General features: G+C 26.6%; 1 protein-coding gene across 9 annotated transcripts in view; it reads left to right on the top strand.

The window, feature by feature from the left end:
* Positions 1 to 21,670, top strand: part of Appl (amyloid-beta-like protein) — a 524,229-nt gene that overhangs the window by 311,027 nt on the left and 191,532 nt on the right. For all 9 annotated transcript variants that reach the window (XM_075300177.1, XM_075300179.1, XM_075300184.1 and 6 more), the window contains one exon: positions 15,653 to 15,823. In XM_075300177.1, the coding sequence (XP_075156292.1) occupies positions 15,653 to 15,823 (171 nt within the window). The remainder of the gene's footprint in view (positions 1 to 15,652; positions 15,824 to 21,670) is intronic.

The raw sequence follows: 21,670 nt of genomic DNA, 5'->3' as shown, positions 1-21,670 counted from the left end.
TTAGAAGAGACCTCATTTGTGATTAATCATTTCATTATGGTTTAATTTTTAAGTGATAAAATAGCAAACATTACACGAAAATTGGTCACCTTTAATAGGTGTATTTTTTTCTATGTATCCAAATTTGAAAGACTGCTTTAGACTGCAATTTTTCTTCTCGCTATTTTTGTCTCTTTAGCTATTCCACAAATTATCTATTGTAAAATCCCATGTATTTATTGTTCAATGACCTTTTTTAGCACCAAGAAATCAAGATCAGACAATTACCCAATAAAATTGCTACTCTATACCACTGTAATTTAATGTCATGCTAGTTATCAATGCTTATTTTGTTGTTATTGCAATTATTTTTATGGTTACACACACACCATATGTTTACAGCAATTTAGAAATTTTATAGCTATACTTGGAAGTCTCTCAATGCTAACGGTAGTTACAAATACCAACAATTTCCTTATCTTATAACCCATAATACAAAATGCCCTCTGTCTCTGTCATCAATGTTAGTCTTCACTCTACAATTCTCAGTCTCTCATTTCTAATAGAGTCTCTTATTGACTCTTAGACTTAACGAGAGTGTGAGAGATTGTCGTTGCCTGTGTGTTTTTATACGTAATACAAGAGTGTTATAGTGACTCTGCTTAACTGTCAATATAATAATATTTCCATGTTCTTGGGGTTTTGATAACAAAACATCATGTGTTGTTCTTAATGTTTGGTTCTATGACAATTAAAAATATTTTTGATGATGTACGTGTGTGCGTATGTGGCTGTAAGACTATTTTACATTTGACGTTGAGTATACGTGCCCCAGTACTTATCTTCTACTACGAGTATATGAAACGAAATTGAGTTCGCACACACATACATTCTCAACAATGACCATGTAAATATTTAACATTTATTGTCATTGTCAGACATTTTATTTGCAAGATTACTCGAGGATATTGTCATAGTAGCACAGTGGTTTGTTTTCTAATTCTCTTCAAAAAAGAAATAAATAAGCCGGTAAATTTGGTCAGGCCAAGGTTTTAATACGAGAGTTGCCTATTATTTGGCGGATCAAAAAATGTTTCGCCTTGGATCCCACACAATTGTCAAAAACAACTCGTGTTTATTGGTCGTAAGAAAGGCTCCAAAAATACGACTAAGAGTCTTCAAAACACATCTATGACATCGTCACAGGTGACACAACGTGGATTTAGCCGAAGAAGCCCGAAAGTAAACAGCAGTCGACTGTGCAGGTGTTTCAAGATGAGCCAAATCCAACAAGATTTGCTCCCACACAAAGCACTGTTTAATAGATTAGTAGAAATCTTGATGTTTTGGTAGATTTTGAAAATTTTGCTCCAGAAATAAAATTTTGATAAAAATTTCTATAGATATACAATTTTGACAAAATATATAGAAATACAATTTTGACAAAAATTTTCTATAAATATAAAATTTTGACAAAATTTTGTTTAGAAATAAAATGTTGACAAAAATTTTCTATAAATATAAAATTTTGACAAAATTTTCTTTATAAATAAAATTTTTGAAAAAATTTTCTATAGCAACGAAATTTTTACAAAAATTTTCTATATAAATAAAATTTTGACAAAACTATCTACAAAAGTTAAATTTTGACTAAATTTTTGAAAAAAAAGAAAATTTTGACAAAATTTTTTATAGAAATAAAATTGTGGCAAAATTTTCTTTAGAAATAAAATTTTCACAACATTTTCTATATATATAAATTTTGACAAAATTTTCTATACATATACAATTTTGACAAAATTTTTATTGAAATAAAATTTTGACAAAATTTTCTACAAAAAAAAAAAAAAACTATGACAAAAATTTCTCTAGAAATAAAACTTTGACAAAATTTTCTATAGAAATAAAATTTTAAAAACATTTTCTATAGCAATGAAAATGAGAACAAAATTATCTACCAAAGTTAAATTTTGACAATTTTTTTTATAAATATAAAATTCTGACAAAATTTTCTATAGAATTAAAATTTTAACAAAATTTGGACAAATTTTTCTATAGAAATAAAATTTTGAGAAAATGTTTATGTAAATAAAATTTGGACAAAATTTTCTATCGAAATAAAATTTTGAAAAAAAAAAAAACTTCAGAAAAAAATTTGGACAAAATTTTCTAGTTGATAGAACTCTACTAAAAATGGTGAATTTTTATCTGTTTTGTAAATTTTTAGTAGATTTTGCTAAATATTCTTCTCCAACTAAGAGGTACTTCAATTTTCTATAGAATACAATTTTAACAAAATTTTTGATAGAAATAAAATTTTGACAAAATTTTCTTTAGAAATAAAATTTTGACAAAATTTTCTATAGAAATAAAATTTTGAAAAATTTTTGTATAACAATGAAATTTTGACAAAATTTTCTATAGAAATAAAATTTTGACAAAATTATCTACAATAGTTACCTTTTGACGCAATTTTTTATAGAGATAAAATTTTGACAAAATTTTTTATAGATATAAAATTTTGATAAAATTTTCTATAGTTATAAAATTTTGACAAAATGTTGTATAGAATTCATATATAAACAAATTTTTTATTGAAATAAAATTTTGATAAAATTTTCTATAGCAATGAAATTTTGACAAAATTTTCTACAGAAATTAAATTTTGACAAAATTATCTACAAAAGTTAAAATTTGACAAAATTTTTTATAGAAATAAAATTCTGTCAAAATTTTCTTTAGAAATAAAATTTTGACATAATTTCCTTAGAAATAAAATTTTGACAAAATTTTCTATAGAAATAAAATTTTGACAAAATTTTCTATAAAAATAAAATTTTTACAAAATTATCTTTTGACGAAATTTTTATAGAGATAAAATTTTGACGAAATTTTTTATAGAAATAAAATTTTGACAAAATTTTCTTTAGAAATAAAATTTTGATAAAATTTTCTATAGGTATAAAATTTTCATAAAATTTTCTATAGGATTCATATATAAACAAATTTTTTATTGAAATAAAATTTTGACAAAATTTTCTATAGAAATAAAATTTTAACAAAATTATCTACAAAAGTTAAATTTTGACAAGATTTTTTATAGAAATAAAATTTAGACAAAATTTTCTTTGGAAATAAAATTTTGACAAAATTTTCTTCAGAAATAAAATTTCGACAAAATTTTCTTTAGAAATAAATTTTTGACAAAATTTTCTATAGAAATAAAATTTTGACAAAATATTCTATAGAAATAAAATTTTAAAAACATTTTCTATAGTAATGAAGTTTTGACAAAATTTTCTACAGAAGAAAAATTTTAACAAAATTATCTACAAAAGTTAAATTTTGACAAAATTTTTTATAGAAATAAAATTCTGACCAAATTTTCTTTAGAAATAAAATTTTGACAAAATTTTCGTTAGAAAAAAAGTTTGACAAAATTTTCTATAGAAATAAAATTTTGAAAATTTTTTTTTAACAATGAAATTTTGACAAATGTTCTATAGATATAAAATTTTGACAAAATTATCTACAATAGTTACCTTTTGACGAAATTTTTTATAGAGATAACATTTTGCAAAATTTTCTTTAGAAATAAAATATTGACAACATTTTCTTTAGAAATAAAATTTTGATAAAATATTCAATAGATTAAAATTTTGACAAAATTTTCTTTAGAATTCAACTATAAAGAAAATTTTCTATAGAAATAAAATTTTGACAAAATTTTCTATATAAATAAAATTTTGAAAAAATTTTCTTTAGAAATAAAATTTTGACAAATTTTTCTATGGAATTGAAATATGAACGTATTTGGCTATGGAAAAAGATTTGGACAAATTTTCTATAGAAAAAAAAATTTTGACAAAAATTTCTATGGAATTGAAATATGAATATATTTTGCTATAGAAAAAAAATTGGATAAAATTTGCTATAGAAATAAAATTTTGACAAAATTTTCTATAGAAATAAACCTTGGGCAAATATTTATGGCATCCTTGCTTGCTACTCACATTTACTCACTCACTCTCTAAGTCACATTATGATCTTTGCTTAACTCTACCTCAATGCTGTGGCCCTGGAGAGAATGTTGTTAAAATCTCTAAGCTCTTGCAATGAAATATCAGATTAGATTTAAGTGTGGTGCGTATATCCTTCATATATATTAACATTGCGTATAATTGGTACACACCCACACACGCACACATTTGCATGGGCTTTAAGCAAACTAGAATCAACATTCAAGTAACTATGATGCCTAAAGAGCTTTTATATTTATTTAAACAACTTTACTTGGGAATATACGTGGAAGTGTGTGTATGAGTTTGTTTTTGTGTAACAACAACAATGTTACATTTAAAAGTTTATTATATGGTTGTTAGATTTTGGATAGGGTTTTTTTTATTATTTTTCTTTGTTTATTCTTTATGGCCTACTTTTTCCTCGAATACATTTACATAGTGTCAAACACATACATATGTATTTAACCCATTCAATATACAAAAGCTAAGAAAGAATTTTATTAGGTTGGGTTAGGTATAGTGGCAGCCCTATATTTCGGGCTCACTTAGACTATTCAGTCTATTGTGATACCACAGTGGTGACCGATCTTAACTAAGAAAGTAAAAAAATATTAATGGCAAATCATTACCATATTAACTAGACCATAGTTCTTTGTCCTGAGCTTTAAAAATGGAAAAATGTCATTGATTTTTGTATCCATATGTAGTTAATCAAATTTTTGAGAAATACTTTGGATAAAGAAAATTTGATTTGGCTGGGAAGAATTTCTTAAAAATTTTAAAAATAAATTGGAGCCAAATTATGGCCTCTTTGACATAGTTCATTCTGTATTCCATTGTTGAAATTTGTAAGAATATTTTCTTCTAGTTTAATGAGCATTATCATTGGTTTTTATACCCATGCATAGTTCTTCAAATTTTTGAAACATACGAGTACTTGGAATAAGAAATTTTCACAAAATTTTCTATAGAAATAAAATTTTGACTATATTTTCTATAGAAATAAAATCTTGATAAAATTTTCTATAGAAAAACATTTTGGTATTTCACTTGTCCATACAAAGAAAAAAAATGACAAAGTTTTTTAGAAAAAAAATGGACAAAATTTTCTATAGAAATAACATTATGACAATATTTTCTTTAAAAATGACATTTTGGCAAAATTTTCTATATAAACATAAAATTTTGATAAAATTTTCTATATAAACATAAAATTTTGATAAAATTTTCTACAGAAATACAAATTGGCAACATTTTCTTACAATAAGAAATTTGACAAAATTTTGAGCAATTTTCTTTAGAAATAAAATTTTGATAAAATTTTCTATAGCATTAAAATTTTGATAAAAATTACTATAGAAAAACAAGCTTAAAAATATTTTCTATAGAAATAAAATTTTGAAAAAATTCTCTATAGAAATAAAATTTTGACAAAATTTTCTACAGCAGTAAAATTTTGCTAAAATTCGCTTAGAAAAAGAAATTTGACAAAATTTTCTTAAAATTATAAATTTAACAAAATTTTGAAATAAGGTTTTTAGAAATTTGTTTTTGAAATAAAATTTTGACAGACAAAAAATTGACAAAATTCGCTTAGAAATAGAAATTTGACAAAATTTTCTTAAAATTGTCAATTTAACAAAATTTTGTGGAAATAAAAGTTGGGATTTTTTTTTGGAAATAAAATTTTGACCAAATTTTCTACAGAAATAAATTTTTGATAAAATCTTCTATAGAAATACAATTTTGACGACATTTTCAATAGAAATAAAATTTTTACAAAATTCGCTTAGAAATAGAAGTTTGACAAATTTTTCTTAAAATTATCTATTTAACAAAATTTTCTGGAAATAAAATTTTGAGAATTTTTTTACGAAATAAAATTTTGACAGAATTTTCTATAGAAATACAATTTTGACAATGATTTCTATAGAAATAAATTTTTGACAAAAGTTTCTGTACAAGAAAAATAATGACAATATTTTCCAAAGGAATAAAATTTAGACAAAATTTTCTGAAGAAATATATCTTTGACAAAATTTTCTACAGGAATAAAATTTTGATAAAATGTTCTATAGAAATACATTTTTGACAAAATTTTCAATAGAAATAAAATTTTTACAAAATTTACTTAGAAATAGAAATTTGACAAAATTTTCTTAAAAGTATCCATTTAACAAAATTTTCTAGAAATAAAATTTTGAGAAATAAAATTTTGACAGAATTTTCTTTAGAAATACAATTTTGACAATGATTTCTATAGAAATAAATTTTTGACAAAAGTTTCTGTACAAGAAAAATAATGACAATATTTTCCAAAGGAATAAAATTTCGACAAAATTTTCTGAAGAAATAAACTTTTGACAAAATTTGCTACAGAAATAAAATTTTAGTACTTCATTTGTCTATAGAAAGAAAAAAATTGTCGAAGTTTTTTAGAACTTTATAAAATTTTCTATAGAAATAAAATCTTGACAACATTTTCTATGGAAATAAAAATGTGACAATATTTTCTTCAAAATGGAATTTTGAGGAATTTTTTTAGAAATCAAATGTTGACAAAAATTTCTAAAGAAAAAAATTTGTTTTTCGCTCAAAATTCACTTAGAAATAGAAATTTGACAAAATTTTCTTAAAACTATCAATTTAACAAAATTTTGTAGTAATAAAATTTGTGATTTTTTTTAGAAATAAAATTTTGACAAAATTTTCTACAGAAGTAAAATTTTGATAAAATTTTCTATAGAAATACAATTTTTACAAAATTTTCAATACAAATAAAATTTTTACAAAATTCGCTTTGAAATAGAAATTTGAAAAAATTTGCTTAAAATTATCCATTTAACAAAATTTTCTAGAAATAAAATTTTGAGAATTTTTTTAAGAAATAAAATTTTGACAGAATTTTCTATAGAAATACCATTTTTAAAATGATTTCAATAGAAATAAATTTTTGACAAAAGTTTCTGTACAAAAAAAAAAATGACAATGACAATGACAATGACAATATTTTCGAAAGGAATAAAATTTCGACTAAATTTTCTGAAGAAATAAATTTTTGACAAAATTTGCTATAGAAATAAAATTTTAGTACTTCAGTTGTCTATAGAAAGAAAAAATTGTCGAAGTTTTTTAGAAAGAAAAATTTTATAAAATTTTCTATAGAAATAAAATCTTGACAAAAATTTCTATGGAAATAGAAATTTGACAATATTTTCTTCAAAATGGAATTTTGAGCAATTTTTTTTAGAAATCAAATGTTGACAAAAATTTCTAAAGAAATAAATTTTTTTTTCGCTCAAAATTCGCTTAGAAATAGAAATTTGACAAAATTTTCTTAAAATTATCAATTTAACAAAATTTTGAAATAAGGTTTTTAGAAATTTTTTTAGAAATAAAATTTTGACAGAATTTTCTATAGAAATACAATTTTGATAAAATTTCCTATTGAAATGGAAAATTCGACAAAAATTTTACAAAATTCGCTTAGTAATAGAAATTTGACAAAATTTTCTTAAAATTATCAATTTAACAAAATTTTGTAGAAATAAAATTTGTGATTTTTTTTAGAAATAAAATTTTGACAAAATTTTCTACAGAAATAAAATTTTGATAAAATTTTCTATAGAAATACAATTTTGACATAGTTTTCAATAGAAATAAAATTTTTACAAAATTCGCTAAGAAATAGAAATTTGGCAAAATTTTCTTAAAATTATCAATTTAACAAAATTTTCTAGAAATAAAATTTTGAGAATTTTTTTAAGAAATAAAATTTTGACATAATTTTCTATAGAAATACAATTTTGACAATGATTTCTATAGAAATAAATTTTTGAAATTTTTTTTTCTGGTCAAAAAATATAATGACAATATTTTCCAAAGGAATAAAATTTAGACAAAATTTTCTGAAGAAATAAATTTTTTACAAAATTTTGTATAAAAATAAAATTTTAGTACTTCAGTTGTTTATGGAAAGAAAAAATTGTCGATGTTTTTTAAAAATAAAAATTTTATAAAATTTTCTATAGAAATAAAATCTTCACAAAATTTTCTATGTAAATAAAAATTGACAACATTTTCTATATTAATAAAAATTTGGCAATATTTTCTTCAAATTGGAATTTTGAGCTATATAGCTTTAAAATTTACGAGACTCACAAAATATTCAATTATACGAAATTTGAAGAAGATCGGTTGATAAATACGTCGTTTATGACCAGATCGCTTATAAATATATATGGCAGCTATATCTAAATCTGAACCGATATTTTCGTCTTTGAGCCGAAAAAGGACCTCATGCCAAAGTTGAGGACGATCAGACTCAAACTGCGAGCTGGACTTTGAACACAAAAATACATCTACAGACAGACAGACAGACGGACATCGCTAAATCGACTCAGAATTTAATTCTAAGCCGATCGGTATACTAAAAGATGAGTCTATGACTATTCCTTCTCGGTGTTACATACAAATGCGCAAACTTATTATACCCTGTACCACAGTAGTGGTGAAGGATATAAAAATAAATTAACTTCGATAAAAAAAAAGTTTTTAATTCTTGTTCTCGTTGTATACACCATTACTATGTTTTTTTGTTCTAACAAAAATTTAAAAAAAAAAACTAAATTTCAGCATATACACAATGAAATTATTTTCCTGTTTCTCATAATCATTATCTCCCGTTTCATTATTAAGCATCACATAGCTGCAAATCACCTTTGTTCTAGCCTTAGTAACTCTCTGGCCGTTTATCTTTATAATCACTTTGGACTTCTTATCAGAGAGCTTTAGTGGGCTTAAAGCAAAATCCGTTGCTGCACTTTGGTGAATTGTTACTTAAGTAAAAAAAGTAAATCCCAGTGCTCCTTTTTTTCTAAGCATATTATAATGAAAATGAAGATAGTTGTTTTTAGTTCTTCTTGTGCTTTCTTGTGTATAGTTAATACATTTTACATAAGGGAGTAGATCTTTGGCATAATCGTCCTCTTTTTTTGTTACTTTAGAATGACCTTCTTGGGTAACAGAACTTCAAAGATCTCATTTTAAATTAAAAATTCAGAAAAACGGAAATATTCTTAGAATTCACCTAATGCTAAGAGATTTGTAAGATTATGATGACAATTGTGAAGACGACTGTCATGGTGATGAAGTTGTAGAATTATTCATAATGGAACTTTGAGATTCATTGCTGCAAGGAACTAAATAACGAAGGAAATAACAAACAGACATCAAAGGCATCCAAATGAATGACAATGGAGAAATGCTGCCCATGGCAACTAAATATTCAAAGATTCTAAAGTCGTGAGTTTTAGACCATTTAATGTTAGGGTATAAGACAAACCGAAAACTTTATTGCCTTAATATGAGAAGAAAACAAGGAAGAAGATCTTGTTAAAAAATTAACACATATCTAATTTTTCCCATACTTTTTCTTATATTTCCTTATAAACCGTCGTCCTGATTTTATGGTCAGATCTTGTGTATAAACCTCAGTCTCCAATTTGGTTTTCATTATGGCTTTGGGTTGATATGGCAGCTCCTTTTTTATACCCTCAACCATAGGATGGGGGTATATTAACTTAGTCATTCCGTTCGTAACATATCAAAATAATGCTCTAAGACCCCATAAAGTATATATATTCTGGGTCGTGCTGAAATTCTGAGTCGATCTGAGCGTGTCCGTCCGTCTGTCCGTCTGTTGAAATCACGCTAACTTCCAAACGAAACAAGCTATCGACTTGAAACTTGGCACAAGTAGTTGTTATTGATGTAGGTCGGATGGTATTGCAAATGGGCCATATCGGGCCACTTTTACGTATAGCCACCATATAAACGGACCCCCAAATTTGGCTTGCGATTGCTCTAAGAGAAGCAAATTTCATCCGATCCGACTGAAATTTGGTACATAGTGTTAGTATATGGTCTCTAACAACCATGCAAAAATTGGTCCACAGCGGTCAATAATTATATATATAGCCCCCATATAAACCGATCTCCCGATTTGGCTTGCGGAGCCTCTAAGAGAAGCAAATTTCATCCGATCCGGCTGAAATTTGGTACATGGTGTTAGCATATGGTCTGTTACAACCATGCAAACTTTGGTTCATATCGGTCCATAATTATATATAGCCCTCATATAAACCGATCCCTAGATTTGACTTCCGGAGCTTCATGGATGAGCAAAATTCATCCGATTCGGTTGAAATTTGGTACGTGGTGTTAGTATATAGTCTTTGACAATCATGCAGGAATTGGTCAATATCGGTCCATAATTATATATAGCCCCAATATAAACCGATCCCCAGATTTGACCTCCGGAGCCCCTTGGAAGAGCAAAATTCACGCGATCCGGTTGAAATTTGGTACATGGTGTTAGTATATGGTCTCTAACAGCCATGCAAAAATTGGTCCATACCGGTCTTAATTATATATAACCCCCATTTAAACCGATCGCTAGATTTGACCTACGGAGCTATTGGAGGAGCAAAATACATTCGACCCGGTTGAAATTTGGTACGTGGTAAAATTTGGTACATTGCGCTAGTTTATGGCCTCTAACAACCATGCCAAAATGGGTCCATATCGGTCTATAGTTATATATAGCAGATCCTCAAAAATAATCTACCAAAATTTTATTCATATAGAAAATTTTGTCAAAACTTTATTACTATAGAAAATTTTGTCAAAATTTTGTTACTATACAAAATTTTGTCAAGATTTTATTTCTATAGAAAATTTTGTCAAAATTTTATTTCTATAAAAAAATTTGTCAAAATTTTATTACTATAGAAAATTTTGTAAAAATTTTATTATTATACAAAATTTTGTCAAGATTATATTTCTATAGAAAATTTTGTCCAAATTTTATTTCTATAAAAAAATTTGTCAAAATTTTATTACTATAGAAAATTTTATCAAAACTTTATTACTATAGAAAAATTTGTCAAAATTTTATTATTATAGAAAATTTTGTCAAGATTTTATTTCTATAGAAAATTTTGTCAAAATTTTATTTCTATAAAAAAATTTGTCAACATTTTATTACTATAGAAAATTTTGTCAAAACTTTATTACTATAGAAAATTTTGTCAAAATTTCATTATTATACAAAATTTTGTCAAGATTTTATTTCTATAGAAAATTTTGTCAAAATTTTATTTCTATAAAAAAATTTGTCAACATTTTATTACTATAGAAAATTTTGTAAAAACTTTATTACTATAGAAAATTTTGTCAAAATTTTATTTCTATAGAAAATTTTGTCAAAATTTTATTTCTATAAAAAAAAATTGTCAACATTTTATTACTATAGAAAACTTTGACAAAACTTTATTACTATAGAAAATTTTGTCAAAATTTTATTACTATACAAAATTTTATCAAGATTTTATTTCAATAGAAAATTTTTTCAAAATTTTATTTCTATAAAAAAATTTGTTAAAATTTTATTACTATAGAAAATTTTGTCAAAATTTTATTACTGTACAAAATTTTGTTAAGATTTTATTTCTATAGAAAATTGTGTCAAAATTTTATTTCTATAAAAAAAATTGTCAAAATTTTATTACTATAGAAAATTTTGTCAAAATTTTATTACTATACAAAATTTTGTCAAGATTTTATTACTATACAAAATTTTGTCAAGATTTTATTTCTATACAAAATTTTGTCAAGATTTTATTACTATACAAAATTTTGTCAAGATTTTATTTCTATAGAAAATTTTGTCAAAATTTTATTACTATAGAAAATTTTGTCAAAATTTTATTACTATCGAAAATTTTGTCAAAATTTTATTACTATACAAAATTTTGTCAAGATTTTATTACTATAGAAAATTTTGGTAAAACTTTATTACTATAGAAAATTTTGTCAAGATTTTATTTCTATAGAAAATTTTGTCAAAATTTTATTTCTATAAAAAAATTTGTCAAAAATTTATTACTATAGAAAATTTTGTCAAAACTTTATTACTATAGAAAATTTTGTCAAAATTTTATTTCTATAAAAAAATTTGTCAAAATTTTATTACTATAGAAAATTTTGTCAAAACTTTATTACTATAGAAAATTTTGTCGCAATTTTATTTCTATAAAAAAATTTGTCAAAATTTTATTACTATAGAAAATTTTGTCAAAACTTTATTACTATAGAAAATTTTGTCAAAATTTTATTATTATATAAAATTTTGTCAAGATTTTATTTCTATAGAACATTTTGTCAAAATTTTATTTCTATAAAAAAATTTGTCAAAATTTTATTACTATAGAAAATTTTGTCTAAATTTTATTACTATAGAAAATTTTGTCAAAACTTTATTACTATAGAAAATTTTGTCAAAATTTTATTTCTATAGAAAATTTTGTCAAAATTTTATTTCTATAAAAAAAAAAATTGTCAACATTTTATTACTATAGAAAACTTTGTCAAAACTTTATTACTATAGAAAATTTTGTCAAAATTTTATTACTATACAAAATTTTGTCAAGATTTTAGTTCTATAGAAAATTTTATTTCTATAAAAAAAATTGCCAAAATTTTATTACTATAGAAAATTTTGTCAAAATTTTATTACTATACAAAATTTTGTCAAAATTTTATTACTATACAAAATTTTGTCAAAATTTTATTACTATACAAAATATTGTCAAGATTTTATTTCTATAGAAAATTGTGTCAAAATTTTATTACTATAGAAAATTTTGTCAAAAGTTTATTACTATAGAAAATTTTGTCAAAATTTTATTACTATACAAAATTTTGTCAAGATTTTATTTCTATAGAAAATTTTGTCAAAATTTTATTTCTATAAAATAATTTGTCATAATTTTATTACTATAGAAAATTTTGGTAAAACTTTATTACTATAGAAAATTTTGTCAAGATTTTATTTCTATAGAAAATTTTGTCAAAATTTTATTTCTATACAAAAATTTGTCAAAAATTTATTACTATAGAAAATTTTGTCAAAACTTTATTACTATAGAAAATTTTGTCAAAATTTTATTATTATACAAAATTTTGTCAAGATTTTATTTCTATAGAAAATTTTGTCAAAATTTTATTTCTATAAAAAAATTTGTCAAAATTTTATTACTATAGAAAATTTTGTCAAAACTTTATTACTATAGAAAATTTTGTCGCAATTTTATTTCTATAAAAAAAATTTATTACTATAGAAAATTTTGTCAAAACTTTATTACTATAGAAAATTTTGTCAAAATTTTATTATTATATAAAATTTTGTCAAGATTTTATTTCTATAGAACATTTTGTCAAAATTTTATTTCTATAAAAAAATTTGTCAAAATTTTATTACTATAGAAAATTTTGTCTAAATTTTATTACTATAGAAAATTTTGTCAAAACTTTATTACTATAGAAAATTTTGTCAAAATTTTATTTCTATAGAAAATTTTGTCAAAATTTTATTTCTATAAAAAAAAAATTGTCAACATTTTATTACTATATAAAACTTTGTCAAAACTTTATTACTATAGAAAATTTTGTCAAAATTTTATTACTATACAAAATTTTGTCAAGATTTTATTTCTATAGAAAATTTTATTTCTATAAAAAAAAATTGCCAAAATTTTATTACTATAGAAAATTTTGTCAAAATTTTATTACTATACAAAATTTTGTCAAAATTTTATTACTATACAAAATATTGTCAAGATTTTATTTCTATAGAAAATTGTGTCAAAATTTTATTACTATAGAAAATTTTGTCAAAAGTTTATTACTATAGAAAATTTTGTCAAAATTTTATTACTATACAAAATTTTGTCAAGATTTTATTTCTATAGAAAATTTTGTCAAAATTTTATTTCTATAAAAAAATTTGTCAAAATTTTATTACTATAGAAAATTTTGTCAAAATTTTATTACTATACAAAATTTTGTCAAAACTTTATTTCTATAGAAAATTTTGTCAAAAATTTATTACTATAGAAAATTTTGTCAAGATTTTATTTCTATAGAAAAATTTGTCAAAATTTTATTTCTATAGAAAATTTTGTCAAATTTTAATTTAAAAAAAAAATTGTCAAAATTTTATTACTATAGAAAATTTTGTCAAAACTTTATTACTGTAGAAAATTTTGTCAAAATTTTATTACTATACAAAATTTTGTCAAAATTTTATTTCTATAGAAAATTTTGTCAAACTGAATTATTTACGTATTTAATCGGCCTTTTTTGGTTTAATATATACCCCGTATGGACTAACTTACAATTGAGAACGCGGTGCTAAGAAATTTTAAGATACCTTGCCATCGGCAAGTACTACCGCAACCCAAGTAATTCTATTGTGGATAACAGTCTTTAGTACAAGTTTCTATGCAATCCATGGTGGAGGGTACATAAGCTTCGGCCTGGCCGAACTTACGGCCGTATATACTTGTTAATATTTCCTTGTGAACCGTCGTCCTGATTTTATGGTCAGATCTTGTGTAGAAACCTCAGTCTCCAATTTGGTTTTCATTATGGCTTTGAGTTGATATGGCAGCTCCTTTTTGTAATATTTGCTGTTTACTGACTTCATATCGAATACGATCCCCTTCTAGTGGCAAAGTTCACTTGTTGCAAATTTAATGATTTTACTCTTTTTTTATCGAGTTCTCTTTTTTTATAAAATTAAAAAAAAAAAAAAAAAAACTTACATAATTTAAGTGTTCCAACTTTTGTATAAATTGTTTTTGTTTTTATAGTTAATAGAGTAAAACCTTGCAACAGAATTTTTGAAGGGAATTTAATTTAAAAACTCTCTTCAAACTTTTTCCTACAATTCTCTAATGGCAAAAAAACTGATGTTCAAATGTATAGAAGAGGAAGTTTTTATGGGGCAAAAAGTCACATTAATTAATTTCTCATAACCCATAGGGGTTTTTGAAGAGGCTACATAGCTATATGTGTAGACGAATAATAACAAAGAGAGAGAGAGAATTTTATACCTGAACTCAAGGTAGATATTAAGGCTATCTTCATTACCTTCATATCTAATTTATAATTCTTTAGTTGTAGTATTAGAAAATATTTATTACATTTAAACAATTAACGTGGAAATAAAAAATATTTGTTATACCCTTCACCATTACTGAGGTACAGGGTATAATAAGTTTGTGCATTTGTATGTAACACCGAGAAGGAATAGTCATAGACTCATCTTTTAGTATACCGATCGGCTTAGAATTAAATTCTGAGTCGATTTGGCTATGTCCGTCTGTCTGTTGATGTATTTTTGTGTTCAAAGTCCTGCTCGCAGTTTAAGGCCGATAGGGTCCTTTTTCGGCTCAAAGACCAAAAAATCGGTTCAGATTTAGATATAGCTGTCATATATATTTATATAACATTGCCGCTCTTGGTAGGGGGCTTCTAATTTTTCACAGATGACCTTAGAGGTCATCCAGCGAACCGCTACATGCTGTCCCAGATGGTAGCCATATCTTATTGAATTAAATTAAATTAAATTTTATATATAGTAATTCAATTTTAATTTTATTTATTTAAAAAAAAAACTTATTTGTTTTGTCCTAAAATAAAATTTTTTACTTTTTTTTGACAGATAAATTTCTTTGAGTATAAATTTCAACTGAAAGTTAAATAATAATTTTTTTCTTTTATTTCGTTTTCCTTCATTTCTTTAGGCTGCCTCACCACGTTGGGAACCACAAATTGCAGTACTCTGCGAAGCTGGTCAAGTCTATCAGCCGCAATATCTATCCGAGGAGGGACGTTGGGTAACAGATTTGAATAAGAAATCAACGGGTGCAACTTGTCTGCGTGATAAACTCGATTTGTTGGATTATTGTAAAAAGGTAAGTCCTTGCCAACCAACCAAAACCATTATCGCCACACTAAAACCCCAACACACTCACACACATACACATGGATAAAATTACAATACATATACAAAAATACCTTAATCACATTTGAATACAAATATGTTGTAGTAAAAATTGTTCGTACATATTTCCAAAAGATTAAATATCGGTCGAACATTGCTAGCATTCAAGCGATAAGGGATTACTTAACTCGGGTATGAGGCTTGGTATGCCTAAGGTATGGTCATCGTTTTCAAACCATTTGCAAGTGTAAGATGACTAGTTAAGTACTTGCAATGAAACTGAGGAAAATCCTGCCTCAGAGTTAAATGTCATTTTCTACTTTACGTAGCTTGTCGTCATGGCTGTCGTTGATTTGTGAAAAACGTTCAATAGGCAGTAGTAGCAGGCGTGGCGATAAGTTACGTTCTTTCATCAGAAGTGGGATTCAAAAAAAACTTAATTGTCAGAAGAAAGAAAGAGAATTTGGTATAGACATTAAAAAAAAAAAAAAGGAATATAATTCATGCAACATGGCTAACAATAATGAACTGGAATTGGAGAATATAGCAAAATCTGGAAGCAGTAGCGTTATCTCTGACAAAGAGTCAGCAGTTGTTGCGGCTCCATCGGGGGCTATGTGGTGTGGCATTGAAGAATGCAGAAGATTAATCCCTGTATTTAATTCATCTCGTAAAGATTCAGTGTCGCCTCGTGAATGGATAGTAAATGTGGAGCGTGTTAAACATATATTTAATTGGGACGATAAGACTACGGTATTTTACGCTGCTCTACGATTGGAAGAGGCAGCGTTATCATGGTTTTCAGGCATAAATGAGAGAGAACTGTCACGGAAAAAATTTAAGGAACTATTAACCGAGGCTTTTCCTTGTACAAAAAACTAAGGCTGATATATATCTCCGGTTGATGTGTCGCGTGAAGGATCCACAGGAAAGTATTGAAAAATATTTTTACGATGTGCTAGCACTCGCTAGAAGCGCAGGAATTAGCGATGACAGTGCAAAGAATTATATTGTATCGGGTCTTAAGGATAAACAATTGATTAATGCTGTCACTGGATATATAACTCAAGTTAAAACTCCATTGGAGCTATTGGGTTATATCAAATCACATCTGTCTGTTATGGAACAGCAAAGGAACCGTGAGGTGTTTTTGAATAGAAATCAGGCGCCACAATCATCAATATTAGTACCACGAAATGCAAATACTAGAATGGATAAAAATGGAATCACATGTTACAACTGTCAAGAACAGGGACATTTTTCAAGAGATTGTTCAAAACCTCGTAAAAGACATGAAAAATTGGGTCGTAGCAACTTTGCACCAAAGGTTTCTCGATTGTCCATTAATAGAAGCAACGGGTTAACTCAACAAGCTTATATTGATGGATATTTAATCAATGTGTTCTGTGATCTTGGAAGTGAATGTTCAACAATGAAAATAGATGTAGTGCAAAGATTCAATTGGAACTTTGAGAGTTCTAACATAAAACTGTTGGGTTTTGGAGGAACAGAAGTTTATGCGATTGGTAAAATGAAGAAAGAAGTGAAGATACAAGAAGTAACACTTACTATTGACATTATCGTGGTTGGAAATGAGAACCAGGAGAGTGAAATGATCATTGGGCAGAACTTTTTCGACCATAAAGGTGTAAAAATGGTTCGGGAGAACGGTATATTAAAAATTTCGAAGTCAGAAGAAACTTCACAATGACTAGGAAATAATTCAAATCGTAAGTTCAATCATTCATTATTAAATTTTGATCCAAAATTAGATGAGAAAAATTTATCAAAATTGTTTGGTGTATTGGAGAAATATGGAGAGTGTTTTGCTAGTAGCACGTCCCAATTGGGAAAAACCAGCGCTATAGAGCTAAATATTCAATTAAAGAATCCTGAGAAAATTATTTGTCATAAACCCAATCGTGTACCGTATAATTTGCTTGAGAAGATGGAGGAAATTGTGTCTGAACTTTTAAGATGTGATATAATAGAGAATTCTGTATCAGCTTATGCAAGTAGAGCACATTTAGTTCCAAAAAAGAATGGGGAATTCCGTATGGTTGTCGACTACCGAGAATTAAATAAAATAACAGTTCGAGAGGTGTTTCCTATGTCAAATATAGAGGAAACTATTAATCGTATACGGGATAATAAAATTTTTATTGTTTTGGATATGATGAATGGTTACCATCAAATTCCTATTCATAAGTCGGGCAAACATTTAACAGCATTTGTTACACCTAGGGGTCATTACCAATATAAGAGAATGCCTTTTGGGTTGACCAATGCCCCCGCAGTTTTCATGCGTCTGGTTGATCAACTAATACGTTCTACTAAAAGTACAAATATAATCGCGTACATGGATGACATTGTACTTTTTGGAAAAGAAATCGATGATTTAATGGAGACTCTTGAGACGTTTTTGAACGTTTGCTGTAAAATGGGAATAACTTTTAATTTAAAAAATGTCAGTTTTTTGTACGAAATATCGAATATTTGGGTCATATTATTACTGACGAAGGAATATTACCTGGAGATATAAAGACGCAAGCTATTACAAGATTTTCGAGACCAATTAATGTGAGAGAAGTAAAGCAATTTTTGGGACTTACAGGATATTTCAGGAAATTCGTTGAGAACTTTGCTAAAATAGCTTATCCTTTAAATAATTTGCTAAAGGGTACTTCAAAATTCGAGTGGAAAGAAGAGCAGGAGAAGGCTTTTCAATTGTTAAAACAAAAGGTGTAATTGGTAATTTACAATCCTGATGATAAGCACGAAATTCACACAGATGCGTCACAACATGGTTTGGCCGGTGTGTTAATTCAAATATGTTCTCGAGGTCTTAAACGGCCTGTTGCATATTTCAGCAGACAGACCAGTGAATGTGAGAAGAAATATCATAGCTACGAACTAGAGACACTTGCAGTCGTAGAATGCTTGGAAAGGTTTCGATTTTACTTGCTAGGAAAACATTTTAAGGTTATAACGGATTGCAACTCCTTGAAAGAGACATCGAATAAGCAAAACTTAATACCTAGAATTGCAAGATGGTGGTTGAGGATACAAGAATTTGACTTTGAGTGTATACACAGAATTGGAGCTCAAATGGCTCATGCTGATGCTTTGAACAGAAATCCAGTGGATAGTGCTGTTGAGTTGGACGTTGCTGGGTTTGATGTGCTTATTATTGGAATGGATGAACCGGATTGGATAGCGACATTACAGAGACAGGATAAATCATGCAATGAAATTATTGAAGTACTTCAACATGCAAGAGATGACAACTTACGAAAATCTTACGAAAAAGAATATTCTGTGAAGAATAACAGATTGTTTAAAATTACGAATGAGGGCTTACGGTTTGTAGTACCCAATGGCATACGATGGAAGATAATAAAATCTGCACATGATGATGTAGGTCATTGTGGTTTTGTGAGAACATGTGATCGTGTGAAACGGCTATATTGGTTTCCGAAAATGAGAAGAATTGTCAAGAAATATTTAGACTCATGTGTACAATGTTTGTACAACCAAAGATCAAAGGATGAAACAAATTACAACATATATCCCATAGAAAAGGTTGCAATTCCTTTTTATACTATTCATATTGATCACGTTGGTCCATATCCCAAATCAACAAAGGGAAATCAATATATATTGGGAATCATCGATTCATATTCCAAATTTTTAATATTGCGTCCTGTCCGGAATACATCTGCTAAACCGGTAGTGCAAACTATGCTTGATATTTTACAATATTTTGGAATGCCAGTTCAAATAATTAGTGACAGAGGAACGGCTTTTACATCCAAATTATTTGAGTCGTTTTGTGGGGAGAATGGAGTAAAGCATATACTTACCGCTGTAAGAACTCCACGAGCAAACGGACAAATAGAACGTTATTTTCGAACTGTCAATTCTGCTGTCCGTTCGATGACGGAGAAAGCAGATGGTCGAGATTGGGATCAACATGTTGCGTCCATTCAATGGGGTATTAATAGTATAGAGCATAAAGTAACACGTCAAACACCTCAAAAGCTACTCTTCACATTTACACCTCGAAATTATTTGGGAAATCAATTAAGCACGGCGATTCACGATGATATTGATGATGAAGAAGACGACATTCCTCTAGAAAAGTTGAAGTTACAAATAAAATCACGTCTTGATAAAGAAGGAGAACAAAATGCTAGGCGTTTTAATGAAAACCATTGCCAACCTAGAAAATATGTTGAGGAGGATTTAGTTCTCATAAAAGCTGAGCATGCTGCAGACGGTCATTCGAGGAAATTACTGAGCAGGTTTAAGGGACCTTATATAGTAAACAAGGTCCTAGGTAATGATCGATATTTATTGGTGGATACTGATGTTACTCAAGTGAAACAGCGAAAATACGAAGCTGTTCACTCGGCAGAAAAGATGAAGCCATGGGCAGAATTACATGATTTTAAGGCTGTCGAAGAAGATGGAGGAATGGATATATTTGAAGATGAAAATATTTAACATTTATTTAAATATTTAATTGATTGTCTCTTATTGCCTAGAAATTTATAAATAAATTAAAACACACGTATCTTATTATTACTATAATTTGTCGTATTCGAATTGAATGGATATTTTGTTTCACAACTTGTAGTAAGTTGTAAGTATACCTGTGTTTGTCCAATTGGAATTGGACAGGTTGAATAAAAATGGATTTCCCGGATGTATTCCAGGACTATTGGTTTTGAAGATTGTTCCCTGGTTATTACTAGGTTGAGCGGTTCTGTGGAAGTATTCCACATTGAGCGATGTGTAATTTTGTTCCCTGGTTGTTGCCAGGTTGAGCGGCTCTGTGTAGTACACATTGAGCGATGGTTAATTTGGTTGTTCCCTGGGTATTGCCAGGTTGAGCGGCTCTGTGATGTATATTCACATTGAGCGATGATTGATCTACGGTTCCCTGGAAGTATTCCAGGTTGAGCGGTTTATTGGTTCTGTGCCATTATCACTGAGGACAGTGATAGTACAGGATGGCCGAGTTGTAAGATGACTAGTTAAGTACTTGCAATGAAACTGAGGAAAATCCTGCCTCAGAGTTAAATGTCATTTTCTACTTTACGTAGCTTGTCGTCATGGCTGTCGTTGATTTGTGAAAAACGTTCAATAGGCAGTAGTAGCAGGCGTGGCGATAAGTTACGTTCTTTCACAAGGGATAACTTCTTTCTTAGGCCACAAATTACTTTATGACTTTTGCTAGATGTGAAACCACAAGGTACCCAAGAAGAAGACGAAGAATAGAAGGAGATGAAATATTCTTGGAGCAGGCACACTATAACCACAAAAACCAACAAAATATTTTTGCAATAGCAAAAGAAATTTTATGTATAAAAGTTTCTTCGAGACAAGAACCACATGTATGGCCATACATAACAATCCCTACATAAACCATCACATGAATGTAATAGGAACTTTTCCAACTTTTACAAACACTAATAAAATTTTTGTAATATAACAGGGTGCCTAATATATAAATAATTTAGATAAAATTTTCTACAGAAGCAACATTTTGACAAAATTTTCTATAGAAATAAATGTTTGAAAAACTTTTCTATAGAAATAAAATTTTAACAAAATTTTCTATACAACTAATATTTTAACAAAATCTTCTAGAGGTATAAAATTTCAACAAACTTTTCTACAGAAATAAAGTTTTGATAAATTTTTCTATAGAAATAAAATGTTAGCAAAATTTGCTATAGAAATAAAAATTTTAAAATTTTCCTGAAGATATAAAATTTTTTACAAAATTATCGATAGAAATAAAATTTTAACA

Source organism: Haematobia irritans, chromosome 3 (genome assembly GCF_050003625.1).
Source record: "Haematobia irritans isolate KBUSLIRL chromosome 3, ASM5000362v1, whole genome shotgun sequence".
Classification (NCBI taxonomy): Eukaryota; Metazoa; Arthropoda; class Insecta; order Diptera; family Muscidae; genus Haematobia; species Haematobia irritans.
The sequence above is the reverse complement of the archived record's forward strand: the minus strand, read 5'-3'. Positions and strand labels throughout refer to the sequence as shown.